The sequence below is a fragment of the Zootermopsis nevadensis genome, unplaced genomic scaffold, assembly GCF_977971745.1.
Source record: "Zootermopsis nevadensis isolate Lab colony 2312 unplaced genomic scaffold, Znev_1.0 Znev_ptg000023l, whole genome shotgun sequence".
NCBI lineage: Eukaryota > Metazoa > Arthropoda > Insecta > Blattodea > Termopsidae > Zootermopsis > Zootermopsis nevadensis.
The window spans coordinates 2,535,655-2,549,025 of record NW_028259155.1 but is presented as its reverse complement, the minus strand read 5'-3'; the positions used below and the strand labels follow the sequence as shown (position 1 = coordinate 2,549,025).

Below are 13,371 nucleotides of genomic sequence, written 5' to 3'. Positions count from 1 at the left end.
CGTAATTGAGGAGGATCCATGTAATGCGTAAAAGCGATTAAAAATTTATAATATAGCACTTATTACATACAGCACGTAGTACAAATAGTACGTATATTTGAATAAGCGTGCATTCTGGCGGTAGAAGCTGTCATCTGTAGACATTGTAACTTGCTTACGAAATAGGGCGCATTATCTTTAGAATTGACATATATATAAGTTTGTTGCATAAGTAAAAATGGCGAGTCGCATTGTTGCTTCTGCTGCCGTGAAAGCAGTAAAAGGAAGACGGCCTATACAGTCTAGGGCTGCTTTAGTTTTGGTGTGTTAAATGAACATAAAGTAAAGTGTTTCTTTTGCATAATGTCTGAATCTAACCTAACTTTTTTTTTTCATATGTATGTTGTGCGGTGACTGGGATTACTTTATTTTTCAGACACCTGCAGCTGTTAACAAAATAAAAGAGATCTTAGCTCAGAATGCGAACTGTGTAAGTATGAAGAATTTTGTTTGCATCGTATTAAGCAGATTTGGTTGGACTGTAAACATAACCCTAACTGTTGGAATCTCAGGTTAATGAAGACAAATACTTTGCATTTATTTGAATTACTCGTCATCAGTACATGTGTCAACATTGCTACATAAATGGGAGAGAAAATTAATTAATCCATTTACATTTTGGAGGGTGTAGCAAGGCAATGTTTATCAACATGATCTGGTATAATGTCAGTTTGAGGTGAAGTCTTTCCAGTGAAGACTGATGTGATATTGTAATGGTAGGTTGGGTCTGTTGTACATCATACATGCAATCAATTGTTAGAATCCAGAGAATAATGTGTTTAATTTGTCACTTTAACACCACATCCAATAATGTACTGCACTGAGTTGAACCTTAGCCTCTAGAATAGGAGCTCAAGGTCAGTTATTGTGTTTGATAATATTCATAGCCATTCTTCACATTGATTTTGTGTATGATTTTAAAAGAAAATATTGCTTTGTTGACTTCAGCCTTGTTATTTAGATTTTACTGAAACTTATTTTCATATTTCAGATTGGACTCAAAGTTGGGGTCCGTCAAAGAGGATGTAATGGCCTCAGCTACACATTAGACTATGCAGTAGAAAAAGGGAAATTAGATGAAGAGGTGGTTCAAGATGGTAATTTTACATTTTGTAAAGACATCAGAGCTCCAGTAATAAGGCACCGCATTTTATCATGTAACACATTTGTATTTCATTATAGGAGTTCGGGTTATCATCGACAGGAAGGCCCAGCTGACGCTCCTGGGCACAGAGATGGATTATGTGGAAACAAAACTGTCGTCTGAATTTGTTTTCAATAACCCAAATATTAAAGGAACATGCGGCTGTGGTGAAAGCTTTTCAGTTTGACAGTAATGCACAACAAATTAGTTAATTTGTAAATTATTGTTTGCTAGTTTCCACTTTGCTGTAAATGCACCAAGACGCACCGAAAAGTGACTCTTTGTAAACGCTTCAGTGATTTCGTAACAGATAGTAATCTAATGATATATAGGGCATGTCGTGCTCGTAATAAATTAAGTTTAGAATGGTGGTCACAATGCGTGGAAAGTTTGAACCATTTTTCTACTCGACTACTGTTCGTTGTGTTGCCAAAGAATTCGCAGATTTTAATTTTAATTTTGTGCTCAAATTATAGACAGGCTCGTTACAAAAGAGGTAAATGTAGTTTATGTCTCGTAAGTATTGGGGCTATGCAGAAAGTTAAAATTTTTCTCTTTATTTAGGTTTGGATCGAGAAGATTAAACAAGAATGTCAATTGTCTCGGTTCGTCTTTGCTCATACAAAACTCCACCCCACGTCAACAAATGTCCACGAGACTTAATATTTGTGGCATGAAACATTACATATTTATACGTGCTGATGAAATTTAGTGTTGACGCAATTAGCGAAAGTTCAAAATCTTTTCGGATTATCATATTCTCGAATTAGGGTTATCATATTATTTTAATAAAGTTAATTTAGAGATAAGTTCAGAAACGTATGCCCATAAGCGTTTTCAGCATAAAGTGCGTAGTACAAATATTGTAATATTATATATTTATTTTGCATACAGATATGATAAGACAGTACATTGGCATTAACACATTGCATATCGGTCTTATAAAAATTGAAGTATCCAATTTCTGGAGCATTTAATGCTACTCAAAATCTGAAGCGGCATTTTAAACGAAAACGTGCTATTAATTTTCCACTTTACGGCAGCTTTGTCATCTTGTGAAGTAGTGGAAGATTTTCTGTCCGAGTTTGTGAGTTGTATCTCACAAAATGTAAGCAAGTATTCAGTACAACTCAAAAAACTTGCAGTGATATACACGCATAAACATCTTATTCTTCTTCGGCTCTCTGGTTCGTATTCGGTCTGTGGCCTCCTCAATTCTCCTCTTCCATTCGGTCCTCTGTTATTTCCGTCTGTCTGAGGTTTCGAAACATCTTCCTTTTTACGGTGCAAGGTTGTTAGCCTTGCGACCAACCCCCAACCTGGAGGACCAGGGTACCTGTCTTAGTCTGACCTCTCCCCCTCGACCAATCTGGCTAGGGAGGCCCTACCAGTAACTCTTGGGGTCACTGAGGTACTCAAGCCACATGACCACGACAAGGTGCAGGTACCATTAAGTGGGGCACGCATAAACATGGAGAACTTCATAATAATAAATCATGGCAATCAGTGTGACGATAAGCAGTGTGTTAATGTTGTGACTATATAGGTATCAGCGAATTCAAACTGTTATCATTGCATTGGTTTAATGTATGTTAATGCAGCTGTCAAATGTGTGTGTGTGTTGTATATATTATATTGTACATAAGCTTCCAAGACTGTGTTTTAATTGTACGTAACGAAAACACTTCTGTACGAGAGTTGAGGTTTTCACGGCTGTGAAAATTGCTGACCGGATGAAATATCTCATTACAAATTATATTGATGCTGTACTTTAATTATCGTCCCTTCAATTCTATAATTTTTAATATTTTATATAAAATATTTCTCGATTAATGGGTTTAAACTTGACTCTTCTGCGTTGGTTTTTTTTGATATCACCACCTTTCCTTTTTTGACGAAAATATGTAATTAATTTAACTGTAATACCATTCATTTTAGCAATTTTATTGTTTTTAAGGCTTCATTTCGAAAATTGAGTCTTAAAAAATTTGCAACAATCATATTTTGTTAAATGTGTTCAAAAATTCAAAAAAATATGCAAGTTAATCATTGTCACAGATACAAAAATTCCAGAAGCGCACGAAAGTGTTTTTCTTGCCACCCCTCGCCTTCTCTGATTTAGATTTCCTTTCATCTGTGGACCAGACGGTTCACATGCTCGATGCAAAAGTACAAATCACTGATCCAGAACTGTTTCCTACGTTAATATCTCACTCTTCCATACAAGTATTCACCATGGCCTTCGACGGAACCGCTGTTGCCCCAGACATATTAAAGAAACATCAGAACAGTCCCGTTTGTATCAACTGCATAGGTTGTATATGATGACAGGCTGATTATGAATAATGAAATTAGGACAAAATGGTAGATTTTAACATCGCGATCATCTGTACGGCGGAACTGGAAATACAACGAAAAAAACAACAGCAGTTCGAATTAGAGGCTTCCAGTACATGAATGATGTTTTTTCAAAACACTCATGATACCGGATGGATAAACCTCACGTTACTGGCAAAAATCACCCAATCGCTAAGTTTGATTCCATTGTTGAGCATTATATCAATCGAAAGCGAGAAAAACACCAGTTCGCTGCCGCAGTTCCACATCAACTTGTTCTCACCCAAAAAATAAAATAATAAATCAAAACATGCTGCTTGGTCAGTTTCTTTCTTTTTGAGTCCAATACAGCCTTGAAATGGCGCTGATGATTCCACCTGCAACCCCTCTGAATGGACTGCGCTGTCATATTTTCTGCTCCGTGCGCGAAGGGATGGGAAAATATCGAGCGATGCGCTCAAGAGGTACACACTGACACCTAATGACAAACATCACGCCGTTATCTTTTCACAGTGATACGCATCCAACACAAAACTTTACGGACATTCCAGGTAAGTTCAGCCTTCACGTGCACCATTGCAAGTTATAACACACCATAAAATACAAATTAAACGCAACAATGTAAATTTAACAAGATATGTTCGTGATATCACCCGTTAGTAATAAAAATCAAATCATATGGCCATTAAACAATTCATCAATAACAATGTAGCAACGAAACAAATGAGGAGTGAAAATTATTTCAGCAAAAATACAGACGTAAAGCGGTGAAGACTGGAAAACTATGTATAACACCTCTCTTGGCGACTTAATACACATTTTAGATTATAACAATTAAAAAATAAACTGGTATATCACATTCGCTATTCTTCTACAAACTATCTTCCAACATGGTACTTTATCTTTTAAGGGCTTATAGATGGGCCATTATTATATATAAAAAAAAACACGAATCATGATGAAATCAACCAGGTGTTTGCTTTATCTAATGAACTGCGTATAACAGAGACATGGCCTATCTACAGATGGATGCCTGAACACCGACGAAACACAATAATAATTAACGTAGACGTAACGCACATGTAATAAAACGTAATCGGTGGTAAACTGAAAACTGGTTACAAATATAAATTCGGGGATACTTGTAAAACGCGCTTGGCGAAGAATAGCGTCAGGGGGGGGGGGACAAAAATTAATCTGGCAAGATGTCTCTGGGTCGGGGATCGATTCCAGGATCTCACGAATAAGAAGCTGGTTTTAGGTACCACAGCGCAAAGTTCAACAGATTTGCATGCAGTTTATTTTACATTTACATTTTTTATTTTACATTATCCTCTTCTGCAGCTTTTGTTAACTCTGTAGAGAAAATATTTAAATTATGGACTCAAACCTGTCTGCAAATATAATGTCAAAATATCGCTAAGTAAATCAGAGGCAGAAACTGCCTTACACAGCATTCAAACTCGATACAAATTAAGAAATTCAAAAATGGATGAATTACCGCAGAGCTGAATTTGCCAGATATACCAAATAACCGAATTTACAATAAATTAATATCGTGTCTTGATTCTCTGTGTTATAGGTGACATAGCTATGTTGGTACGGTAACACTGTCTTAATCCAGAATGGATTACATACGGGAGTTTGACATCCGACTGGATCGGGAAATGTATTATGCCGGCGAAACTCTAGTTGGTCATGTGGTCCTGGACACAATTGAAAATTTCAAACTTCGCGGTAAGTATTCTTTTGCCGTGACTTAACTTTCCGCCTCGAGTGATAAAACTTCCATGCAAATGTATTTTCTTGTCTTCAATCCATACTAAATACTACCAGCTCATAAGAAACATCTGTTATATCGATAAACTGAACAATCTGTCGCGTGTGACAGAAATATAATTTTTATATATTCCTAAATATACTTCTATACCAAGATGTGTAATTTATTCAGACAGTAACCTGTCCTTTCTCAGCAACCGTGGCATATCATGCCACGCAAAGTCAAGATTTACCTCGATACTCTGCCTGCCCCCTCATTATATGGCGCATCTCATCTCTCCTCAGATGACACTAAACCCTGAGAGCACCGCGAGGCTCAGAAATGAACCATCATCATAAAAAAGAAATCGGCGACTTACGTTATAATAAAGTAACGAAGCAACATTCCTTTTGTTTCAGCGGTTAGAGTTGTCTTGCGAGGGAAGGCACATGCAGAGTGGAAGGTGGTTGTCAGCGGAGACAGACGGACTGTTAAAGATGACCAATACTTCATTGACGACAGAGCTATTATCTGGGGAAAAGGTCATATGATTTCAATTCTTATGATAAAATAATATTCAGGTGATGACATCCAGTGAGACTTTATGTAAATTATGCTATTATGCTATGAAGCAAGTTATAGAGTGATAAATTACTCGCGAACCCTCCAGTATGCAGAGGACTTGCCGTTATAATCCTACTTTTGGATGCGAATCACTACTGTGCACAAGGGCGTAATATTCCTTGTCATTGTAACTGTTGTTCTGTGGGGGTCTTTAATTATACAAATTGCGCGACTGTGATTTCAGTTTCTATTCATGATATTAAATTTTTTTGGTATTTAATGTGTGTTGTGTTATTTGAAACATGATATAACAGTTTAGATTTTTTTAATCATGCTGTCAGCATTGAAAAGTATAGTTTGGCAGAGTTATTAAAGAAAATAGTGTTTAGACTCGCGCGGTATTTTAAATCATATGAGAAACTTATACTTCACTGGGGGGTCTGCATTCAGAGGAAAAAATACTAATTAAATTTTCACCCACATAAAATACGAGTCATAAATGAGCTTAAACAGATTATGCATCAATGGGACAACTACGAATGATTTTTTGACGTAAACAAAGCACAAATTCTGTTATATCCTGCTGTTATTCCTTATGACTTTCAAGCCATGTTCATAAATCCTCCTCACATTGAATTTAAATCAAAGTTTTCCAATTTTATTCCAGACAAACCAGAAGGTAACGTACCAATTCTACCTCGTGGTCTCCACCAATTCCCATTTCAATTCCAACTACCAGAGAGTTCTCTCCCTTGTTCATTTGAGAGTAGACCAGGCTTCATACGATATTATATTAAGGTAAGTTATAACGAACTAAATCCATGGTACATTAACGTGTTCGATCATACTTGCTGCTGTATATTCCAAAACATGTCGTTCACATAATGGTCAGAACTGTTCCATTTAATTTTATTGAAATCAAAATCCATGAATAAATTAGTCAGAAACTGATTATATTTAAAATATAATCATGATTCATTATGATACACTGTTCATGCAGGTCACAGTGGATATTCCTTATGCTTCTCCGCCACAGGGCATGAAGTATTTCACCATAATAGGACCTCACATTGACTGTATGGACGAACATTATCTGGTAAGCTTTTGTATTTTTATCAAATATTTTTTAAGATTTTATATATATATCCACATTGGAAAAATTTATAAAATGTGTTATATGCTTAATTATCTTTAAATTACTCATTTCTTTGGATGCCTATGGTAGATTTTTATTTCAGGTTGACTGAAAACCTCTGTCGGCTCGTCTGGAAACAAACTACTCTCATTGCGACATTTATCACTGAAATTAGTTAAAAAAAATACCGTCATTCATTGAAATGATTAGACCAAATTGTAAAGCATATACCTAACAGGAGGAATTATTAGGGAATAATTTATAGCTGAGTTAAATAAATAAGAAGTCAATTTTGTAGAATTTAACTTGGATAAACTGTATATATCAATAAATATTAAACAACAGCTGTTAGAACCTGAATCTTGCATTGGACGTAATCCAGAGTTTATATGCATAGTTCGATTAATATAATTATGAGTTTTAAGAATCTTGTAGAGGTACCATTTGCGAAAATTGTATTTATGTAGCGAATAAATTTGCGTGGCCTGGATTAGTAAACTGAAGGAAGTCACGCACTCTAAGGTACAGAAGTACTTTGCATATACAATGAAAATTGCGGAATATTATATTTTACAGAAACCGATGGTAGGGCAGGACAAACGAACTACATGCTGTCTCTGTTGTGAGAAGGGCCCCGTCGTACTTCGAACACAACTTGAGCGATCGGCTTATGTGTGCGGTGAATCCATAAAACTTCGAGCCAGCATAGACAACCAGGGTGAAGAAGAGGTTAGGCTTAAAGTGAAATTAATTCAGGTGAGTTTAATGAATAAAAGTATTTTGAGCGTCGCCGTATTTGTTGAGATTAAGTAACGAAAAATATTACTTTTACTATTGTTGCCACTGCCATCAAAATCAGTACTGTTGCGTCATTTACAATCAGAGTGTTTTTTGTTCTGACATAAAATAAAAAATTATATTTAATTTTAAAACAATTAGTGAACACTTTTGATTAGTATTAATTATGATTTGTTTTGTCTGATGCAGTATGTGGAATACTTTATTGATAGAGGGGTACTGGGGGTCAACAAAGAAATCCAGCATCTCGTTCTAGAATACAAAGGAGAGGCAGTCGAACCGAACACTCGTTCTAAGTGGGATTCAGCGCACAGCTTGGTTGTACCTGTGATGCCTCCGTCTCTAGTCGGGGTGTGCAGACTGCTACAGATATACTATGTGCTCAAGGCGAGTCACATAATTATTGTGGGATGTAAAAATATAAAATTAACCCAGGATTTGAATGGTGTGAACTTAATGAAATTTAAGTAAAAAAGGCGTATAAACATTGAAAACTATCATAAAGTAACAATACTTGGATTTATAAAGTTTGATTGAAATAATAATAGATTAGTTAATATGGATGGAAGAAATAAAATAAAGTATTTAATTCAAAAGGCAAAAGAGGTTAAACATATGCCTGTAGCAACAATTTCATGTTTATCTGCAATATTGGCAGTATAAAGTGGAACGGCGAAACATCTTCTATTCCGTGCAATGACTCCGTGCACTTAGACTCATTAATGTTCCTGACTTCTAGGTTAATCTGGAGTTTGAAAAATCTGGTGATGACCTCCAAATGCACTTTCCCATTACAATAGCGACAGTGCCATTCAGAATCCCAAACTCCAATCAACAGCCCAACGTTCACTATGGTAAGTTCAGAGAGAAGAATTTGAGGTTAAAAATATATGAAATTTTACAGAATTTTATACAGACAAGTTTTAGTTTGTGCTAACAGATCAAATATCTTTAAAGATCACTATAATTTGTAATACAGAGTTGACATTTTAGAAACTGTTTAAGTAACAATTTTTCTCATTGTGATCCATACCTCTGTAGATAAAATTCTGCGTACCTTCCTAAACGCAAGTCAGGCACGTTATTATTCCGTCAAGTCATTCAATGAAGATGACCAGTTTTAAACTCAAATAAGGATATTTAGCAGGTTTTATAAAAAGAAATTAAAGTGGTGTGAGATGTATCGTGAGAAATGCAAATTTCTCTTTGGAATACCATATCAATTGGTAAGGTGTAAGATTTGAGGTTTTCACAGCGGTGAGTATGAAGATTTCTATCTTCTGGGTTCTTGCGCTGTGTAGTCTGGTCGATGTTCACCAACGTTTCAGAGGTCATACTGCCTCCATCATCAGAGTATGAAGATTTCTGTTTTCTGGGTTGTTGCGCTGTGTAGTCTGGTCGATGTTCACCAACGTTTCAGAGGTCATACTGCCTCCGTCATCAGAGTATGAAGATTTCTAACTTCTGGGTTCTTGCGCTGTGTAGTCTGGTCGATGTTAACCAACGTTTCAGAGGTCATACTGCCTCTGTCATCAGGGCGACCTCTGAAACGTTGGTTAACATCGACCAGACTACACAGCGCAACAACCCAGAAGACAGAAATCTTCAATTGGTAAGGTGTTATTTACTCTTACAGAGGTGAGTTGCGAACATGTTGAGGGAGGTCTCTACATTGGTCCGGAGTTCCTACTCGGCGAAGTCTATGACGGCACCACCAGTCACGACTCTCAAAGGGAAACTGTCGTCTTGTATCGCCCAGTTTATGTGTCAGTTGTCAAGCCCAGCACTCAACACGTCTAGTAGACAAACGGCATGTATTTGACTGAAGTTAATACTTCTTATTCATTGGCTGTTTTACAGCAACCAAACAAAATAATTCTCGTGGAAGGCACAGATAAAAGATACTTGGCAAATGTTAAAGATTTGTGTGCTCATGATGAAAATGGGAGACTGAGTATCGGTTCATATCCGAAATAAATTAAAGCCATGCTGAATAGAATTATTCAGAAAATTTTGTCGACATATTTTAATTCCTTGCACATTAACCCTACTAGTGGGAGTTTGGAACATTTTGTCTATCACACTACGCTATATATACCAGATGGTGTAAAAGTTGTTTAAATATGTGTTGAAATATGTATTTTTAAATATTACCTTTATTCAAAAGTGTCAGATGACACTACAGTTGGTGAGATGCGCTGTTACTTGTTAGTTTCCAATAAAAAAATAAATGTGATTAATTTATAAACAAAATACCTGATTTTAATACTTCAATGGAAAATATTTTTGTTGTGTAATGAGTCATCGAACTGAATAAATCTTTTTATACACGTATGTAGGAATATTCTACATAACGTAAATGAGTTTCATTCAAATCATTTGTTTTAGTTTCTCTGCACTGTCTAGAAACCGTAAGGAAGCTACGAGAAAGAGTAATTCTGAGGACAGGGGCCCTACAAAAAATATATTTCATTTTTAATTTGGTTGTGATAAAACAATCGTTCCAATATACATACAGGAACACAACTTACGCTGGATTCACATATGAAGTTCTGTGCCCAAATTCTGTTGGAATATTAAGCTATTTTTAATTTTTTCACTTATCAGGTTTGACTGAGGACAATACATTTACTGATTTGAACTGTGCATATTATGTGTTAACATTTATTTCTAATAGTCACTAGCAATATCACAAGAAGTATTTTAATAATGCTAAAAAAAATTAATAAACTCTAAAAAAGTAAATTTTGTATATCTGACTACAGCATGGACATAAAAACTGGAAGCCCTAATTTCAATTGTGGTCTCCGTAAATAATTCAAAGTTAATGAAAGTGTGGTAGTAATGTGTTCCCATATTTGTGAATTTTGAAGGAAAGGGTTGTTGTATAAAATAAGGATTATATCTTGAGCTCTCTGTAAGCCCCTTAAAAGCATTTTAGTTCAATAAGTCTGGTGGTTCTATAATTCCTACAGTTCTGCAGTTTCTTAATTTCACATCATGTTGTCAAATTAACACCTATTTTAATTTGACTATAAATTAGTGATGAACAGAAAAAAAGTTTTGAAAGATCATCTGATTAACTAATATTGCCTTCAGAGTTTGCAATTATTATGGCGTTCTATATTTTGTGTTGAAGTTCTGATGATAATTTCACTTTTTTGGGAAGCCATAGTAAAACGCTGTTCAGAAAATAAACTACAGAAAGACATTAGATACTTGAAATGTGACTGGTAGCTTCACAATAATTATGGCTATTCATGTTTTGAGTTTTTAGTCATAGTTCAGTGATTTTTCCTATCCCTCCACCCCTTGCCACCAAGAAAATGAATAATATGAAGAACGAATTTAATATCAATAATTTAAATCTGTCATACGTTGAAGAAATACAGTGGTACCTCAATAAAAAGAAACAGTATCATCACAGATTGTCATTAAAATGTCCATAAATTACATGAGACTGCTATTCATATTATCCGTGAAAATTACATAAACAGCTACTGGCCTAATATAGAAGCAACAAAATAAATATGCGTAACTATGGACCTAAAAGAAACAAACTAAAACAAACCAGACGCCATCATTAGCGTATCTTCAATCACGATACAACATAGCGACACTTCACATCTGTCGCCATACTGTAGATGTTAAGTGTTCAAGTGAAACAAAAATATTCTGGAGCATCCGCAATGCAACTGACGAAGTCAAGTGTATAAACAATGACTTATACACCAAAATAATGATGTTTACATGTTACTAAGTATATTACTTTGTTCATTCATGGCATTAGTTCATTTTAGTACTATATGTATAAATTGGCATGTTAGAAGAAATTAAAAATGATGTCTAATATTTTCTCTTCAAAGTGAATAATCATTCCTGTTTTAATTAACGAGACACAATACTGCCCGTTATGAACTTCCGGTAAATAACACTTCCTTATGAACAACTAAACTAGGTTATGGTTTCAGATATTTTAATGTACTTTAGTGTTGTACAAAACTATGGAAAATATACGTATTCATTCATGTTTAACACTGAATTTTCCACCACTCTAAAATCCTTAAAAATACAAACTCTCATGCAAATTTATAACTGTGAGATTTATTACATTTGCAAAATACAAGCAGCACCAGTATGAAAGAATAATGCTCAGTTTCTTATGAAGAGAGCCCACAATATTATTAAAAAATATTGTGGGTTCTTTTTCCATTAGCGAAGCAGTATTTTAAGAACTTTCATTTAGGAACAACCGGTTTCTATCATAAATCTCAGTGAATGTCAAATGAATACCATTTTAAGTGTTCCAATTTAATTTCACGTCTCTTTAATACCTGTAAACATGACTTATTAATTACGATCTTGAAGTGCTGAAAATTAATGTCTGATAATATGTGTAATGTAGACGTAATTTGATCGCACTATGACGAATCTGTCTAGTATAAATGTTTTCCTACCTGTGGAAAGGCAGATTATCTGACCGACCTTTTCTTGTGTTTCTATAATCTGTACTACACGGAGATGTCAAGAATTATTTGACTGAGGCAAAGGCAAGAGAGAATCTGGCACACACACACAAAAAAAAAAATACTCTTACATTTCCAAAATTATATGGGAGATGGGAAAGCGCAAATTTCGGCCACGATCCTCAGCACGTGACATCTCTGCTCGTACTGAATTTGCTACTCTTATACAGAGTAGTTGAGATGTATTTTCTTAAATGGAAACTGTAAAAGCCTGCTGCTTTTCTGGTGTATTAGTGATGCAACTAAGAAGTCTGTATATTTTGTAATGAAGAATAGGGCAGTGTAATAAACATGATTCATGAAAATAATTAATTTTAAAAAGACGGTAGGTGTGATATCTGATAGCAGTCAACACATGTAGTTGTACAAGTTTCTTCCAATATTTTTCTTCGTGTAGTTAATATTTCCTTAGTGCCAAAAAAGTACTAGTACTGTCATTATGTAACATATATTTGTAATTGTTGTTATGAAAAAAACCCACGAAGAAAAATGTTAATTAGACTGCAAAAACATGAAATAATGATTAATAAAACTGTACATATGTTTTTAAAATTATATTATCTGTGTATAAATGAAAATCACTTTGAGGCTGAAACATCTGTCAACTCTTTGCCAACATAGGAACAACGTATGAAAATGTATTCCATGGTGGTTCTCTAACTTTCAAAACCTGTTTACTGTTTTAACAAGGCACCTAGTTTGCTTATTCTCACTCGTCACCACAAACAGAAAACCATCACGAGAAATACTTGAAATAATAAATGAATTTTAACGAGAGAACATGGTCAATAAATCTTATATTTTACTTTGTGTCAGACTGTATCTCTTCTTGATTTTCAGCTCCAGATGTGTTGAATATCTACAGTCTGTGTCAATGAGATTAACACGCTACAAGAAAGTGACAAATTTTCAATCACTACAGAACACTTCAAAAAAGTCATTTGACGTTCGAAGGCGTTGAATTGAATGGGGGTTTATGTATAATATAAACAATTATCACTTCGGACACACAACATATATATACTTATAAGCTTTTAGAACATACCTTACTATTGTTTTAATCCAAGGG

At 34.9% G+C, this 13,371-nt stretch overlaps 2 protein-coding genes and 1 long non-coding RNA gene across 3 annotated transcripts; 2 read left to right on the top strand and 1 right to left on the bottom strand.

The window, feature by feature from the left end:
• Nucleotides 1-119: 119 nt before the first annotated feature.
• Nucleotides 120-2,836, top strand: MagR (Iron-sulfur cluster assembly 1 homolog MagR). The gene is made up of 4 exons (XM_087354335.1): nt 120-301; nt 416-469; nt 1,031-1,136; nt 1,222-2,836. The coding sequence occupies exons 1-4, from the start codon at nt 218-220 to the stop codon at nt 1,368-1,370; spliced, it is 393 nt and encodes a 130-aa protein (XP_087210461.1). The 5' UTR covers nt 120-217; the 3' UTR covers nt 1,371-2,836.
• LOC110839502 (uncharacterized) lies at nt 2,558-5,736 on the bottom strand. The gene is made up of 2 exons (XR_002546501.2): nt 5,659-5,736; nt 2,558-3,998 (listed from the first exon to the last, which is right to left on the bottom strand). It is a non-coding gene; the product is annotated as an uncharacterized LOC110839502 (long non-coding RNA).
• Nucleotides 3,935-13,117, top strand: LOC110839501 (arrestin domain-containing protein 2). The gene is made up of 9 exons (XM_022083747.1): nt 3,935-4,071; nt 5,103-5,257; nt 5,699-5,821; nt 6,511-6,641; nt 6,844-6,939; nt 7,555-7,734; nt 7,966-8,163; nt 8,516-8,630; nt 9,413-13,117. Exons 2-9 carry the CDS (start codon nt 5,146-5,148, stop codon nt 9,574-9,576), a joined length of 1,119 nt encoding a protein of 372 aa, XP_021939439.1. The 5' UTR covers nt 3,935-4,071; nt 5,103-5,145; the 3' UTR covers nt 9,577-13,117.
• Nucleotides 13,118-13,371: the final 254 nt, after the last annotated feature.

What these genes read in the sequence shown, in the direction of transcription:
- MagR (XM_087354335.1), top strand. Translation starts at nt 218, where the DNA reads ATGGCGAGTCGCATTGTTGCTTCTGCTGCCGTGAAAGCAGTAAAAGGA. An exon ending in CTAGGGCTGCTTTAGTTTTG is followed by an intron (nt 302 to 415) that starts GTGTGTTAAATG and finishes TTTATTTTTCAG; the next exon opens with ACACCTGCAGCTGTTAACAA. An exon ending in TGAAGAGGTGGTTCAAGATG is followed by an intron (nt 1,137 to 1,221) that starts GTAATTTTACAT and finishes ATTTCATTATAG; the next exon opens with GAGTTCGGGTTATCATCGAC.
- LOC110839501 (XM_022083747.1), top strand. Translation starts at nt 5,146, where the DNA reads ATGGATTACATACGGGAGTTTGACATCCGACTGGATCGGGAAATGTAT. An exon ending in AGCTATTATCTGGGGAAAAG is followed by an intron (nt 5,822 to 6,510) that starts GTCATATGATTT and finishes ATTTTATTCCAG; the next exon opens with ACAAACCAGAAGGTAACGTA. An exon ending in TCATACGATATTATATTAAG is followed by an intron (nt 6,642 to 6,843) that starts GTAAGTTATAAC and finishes CTGTTCATGCAG; the next exon opens with GTCACAGTGGATATTCCTTA.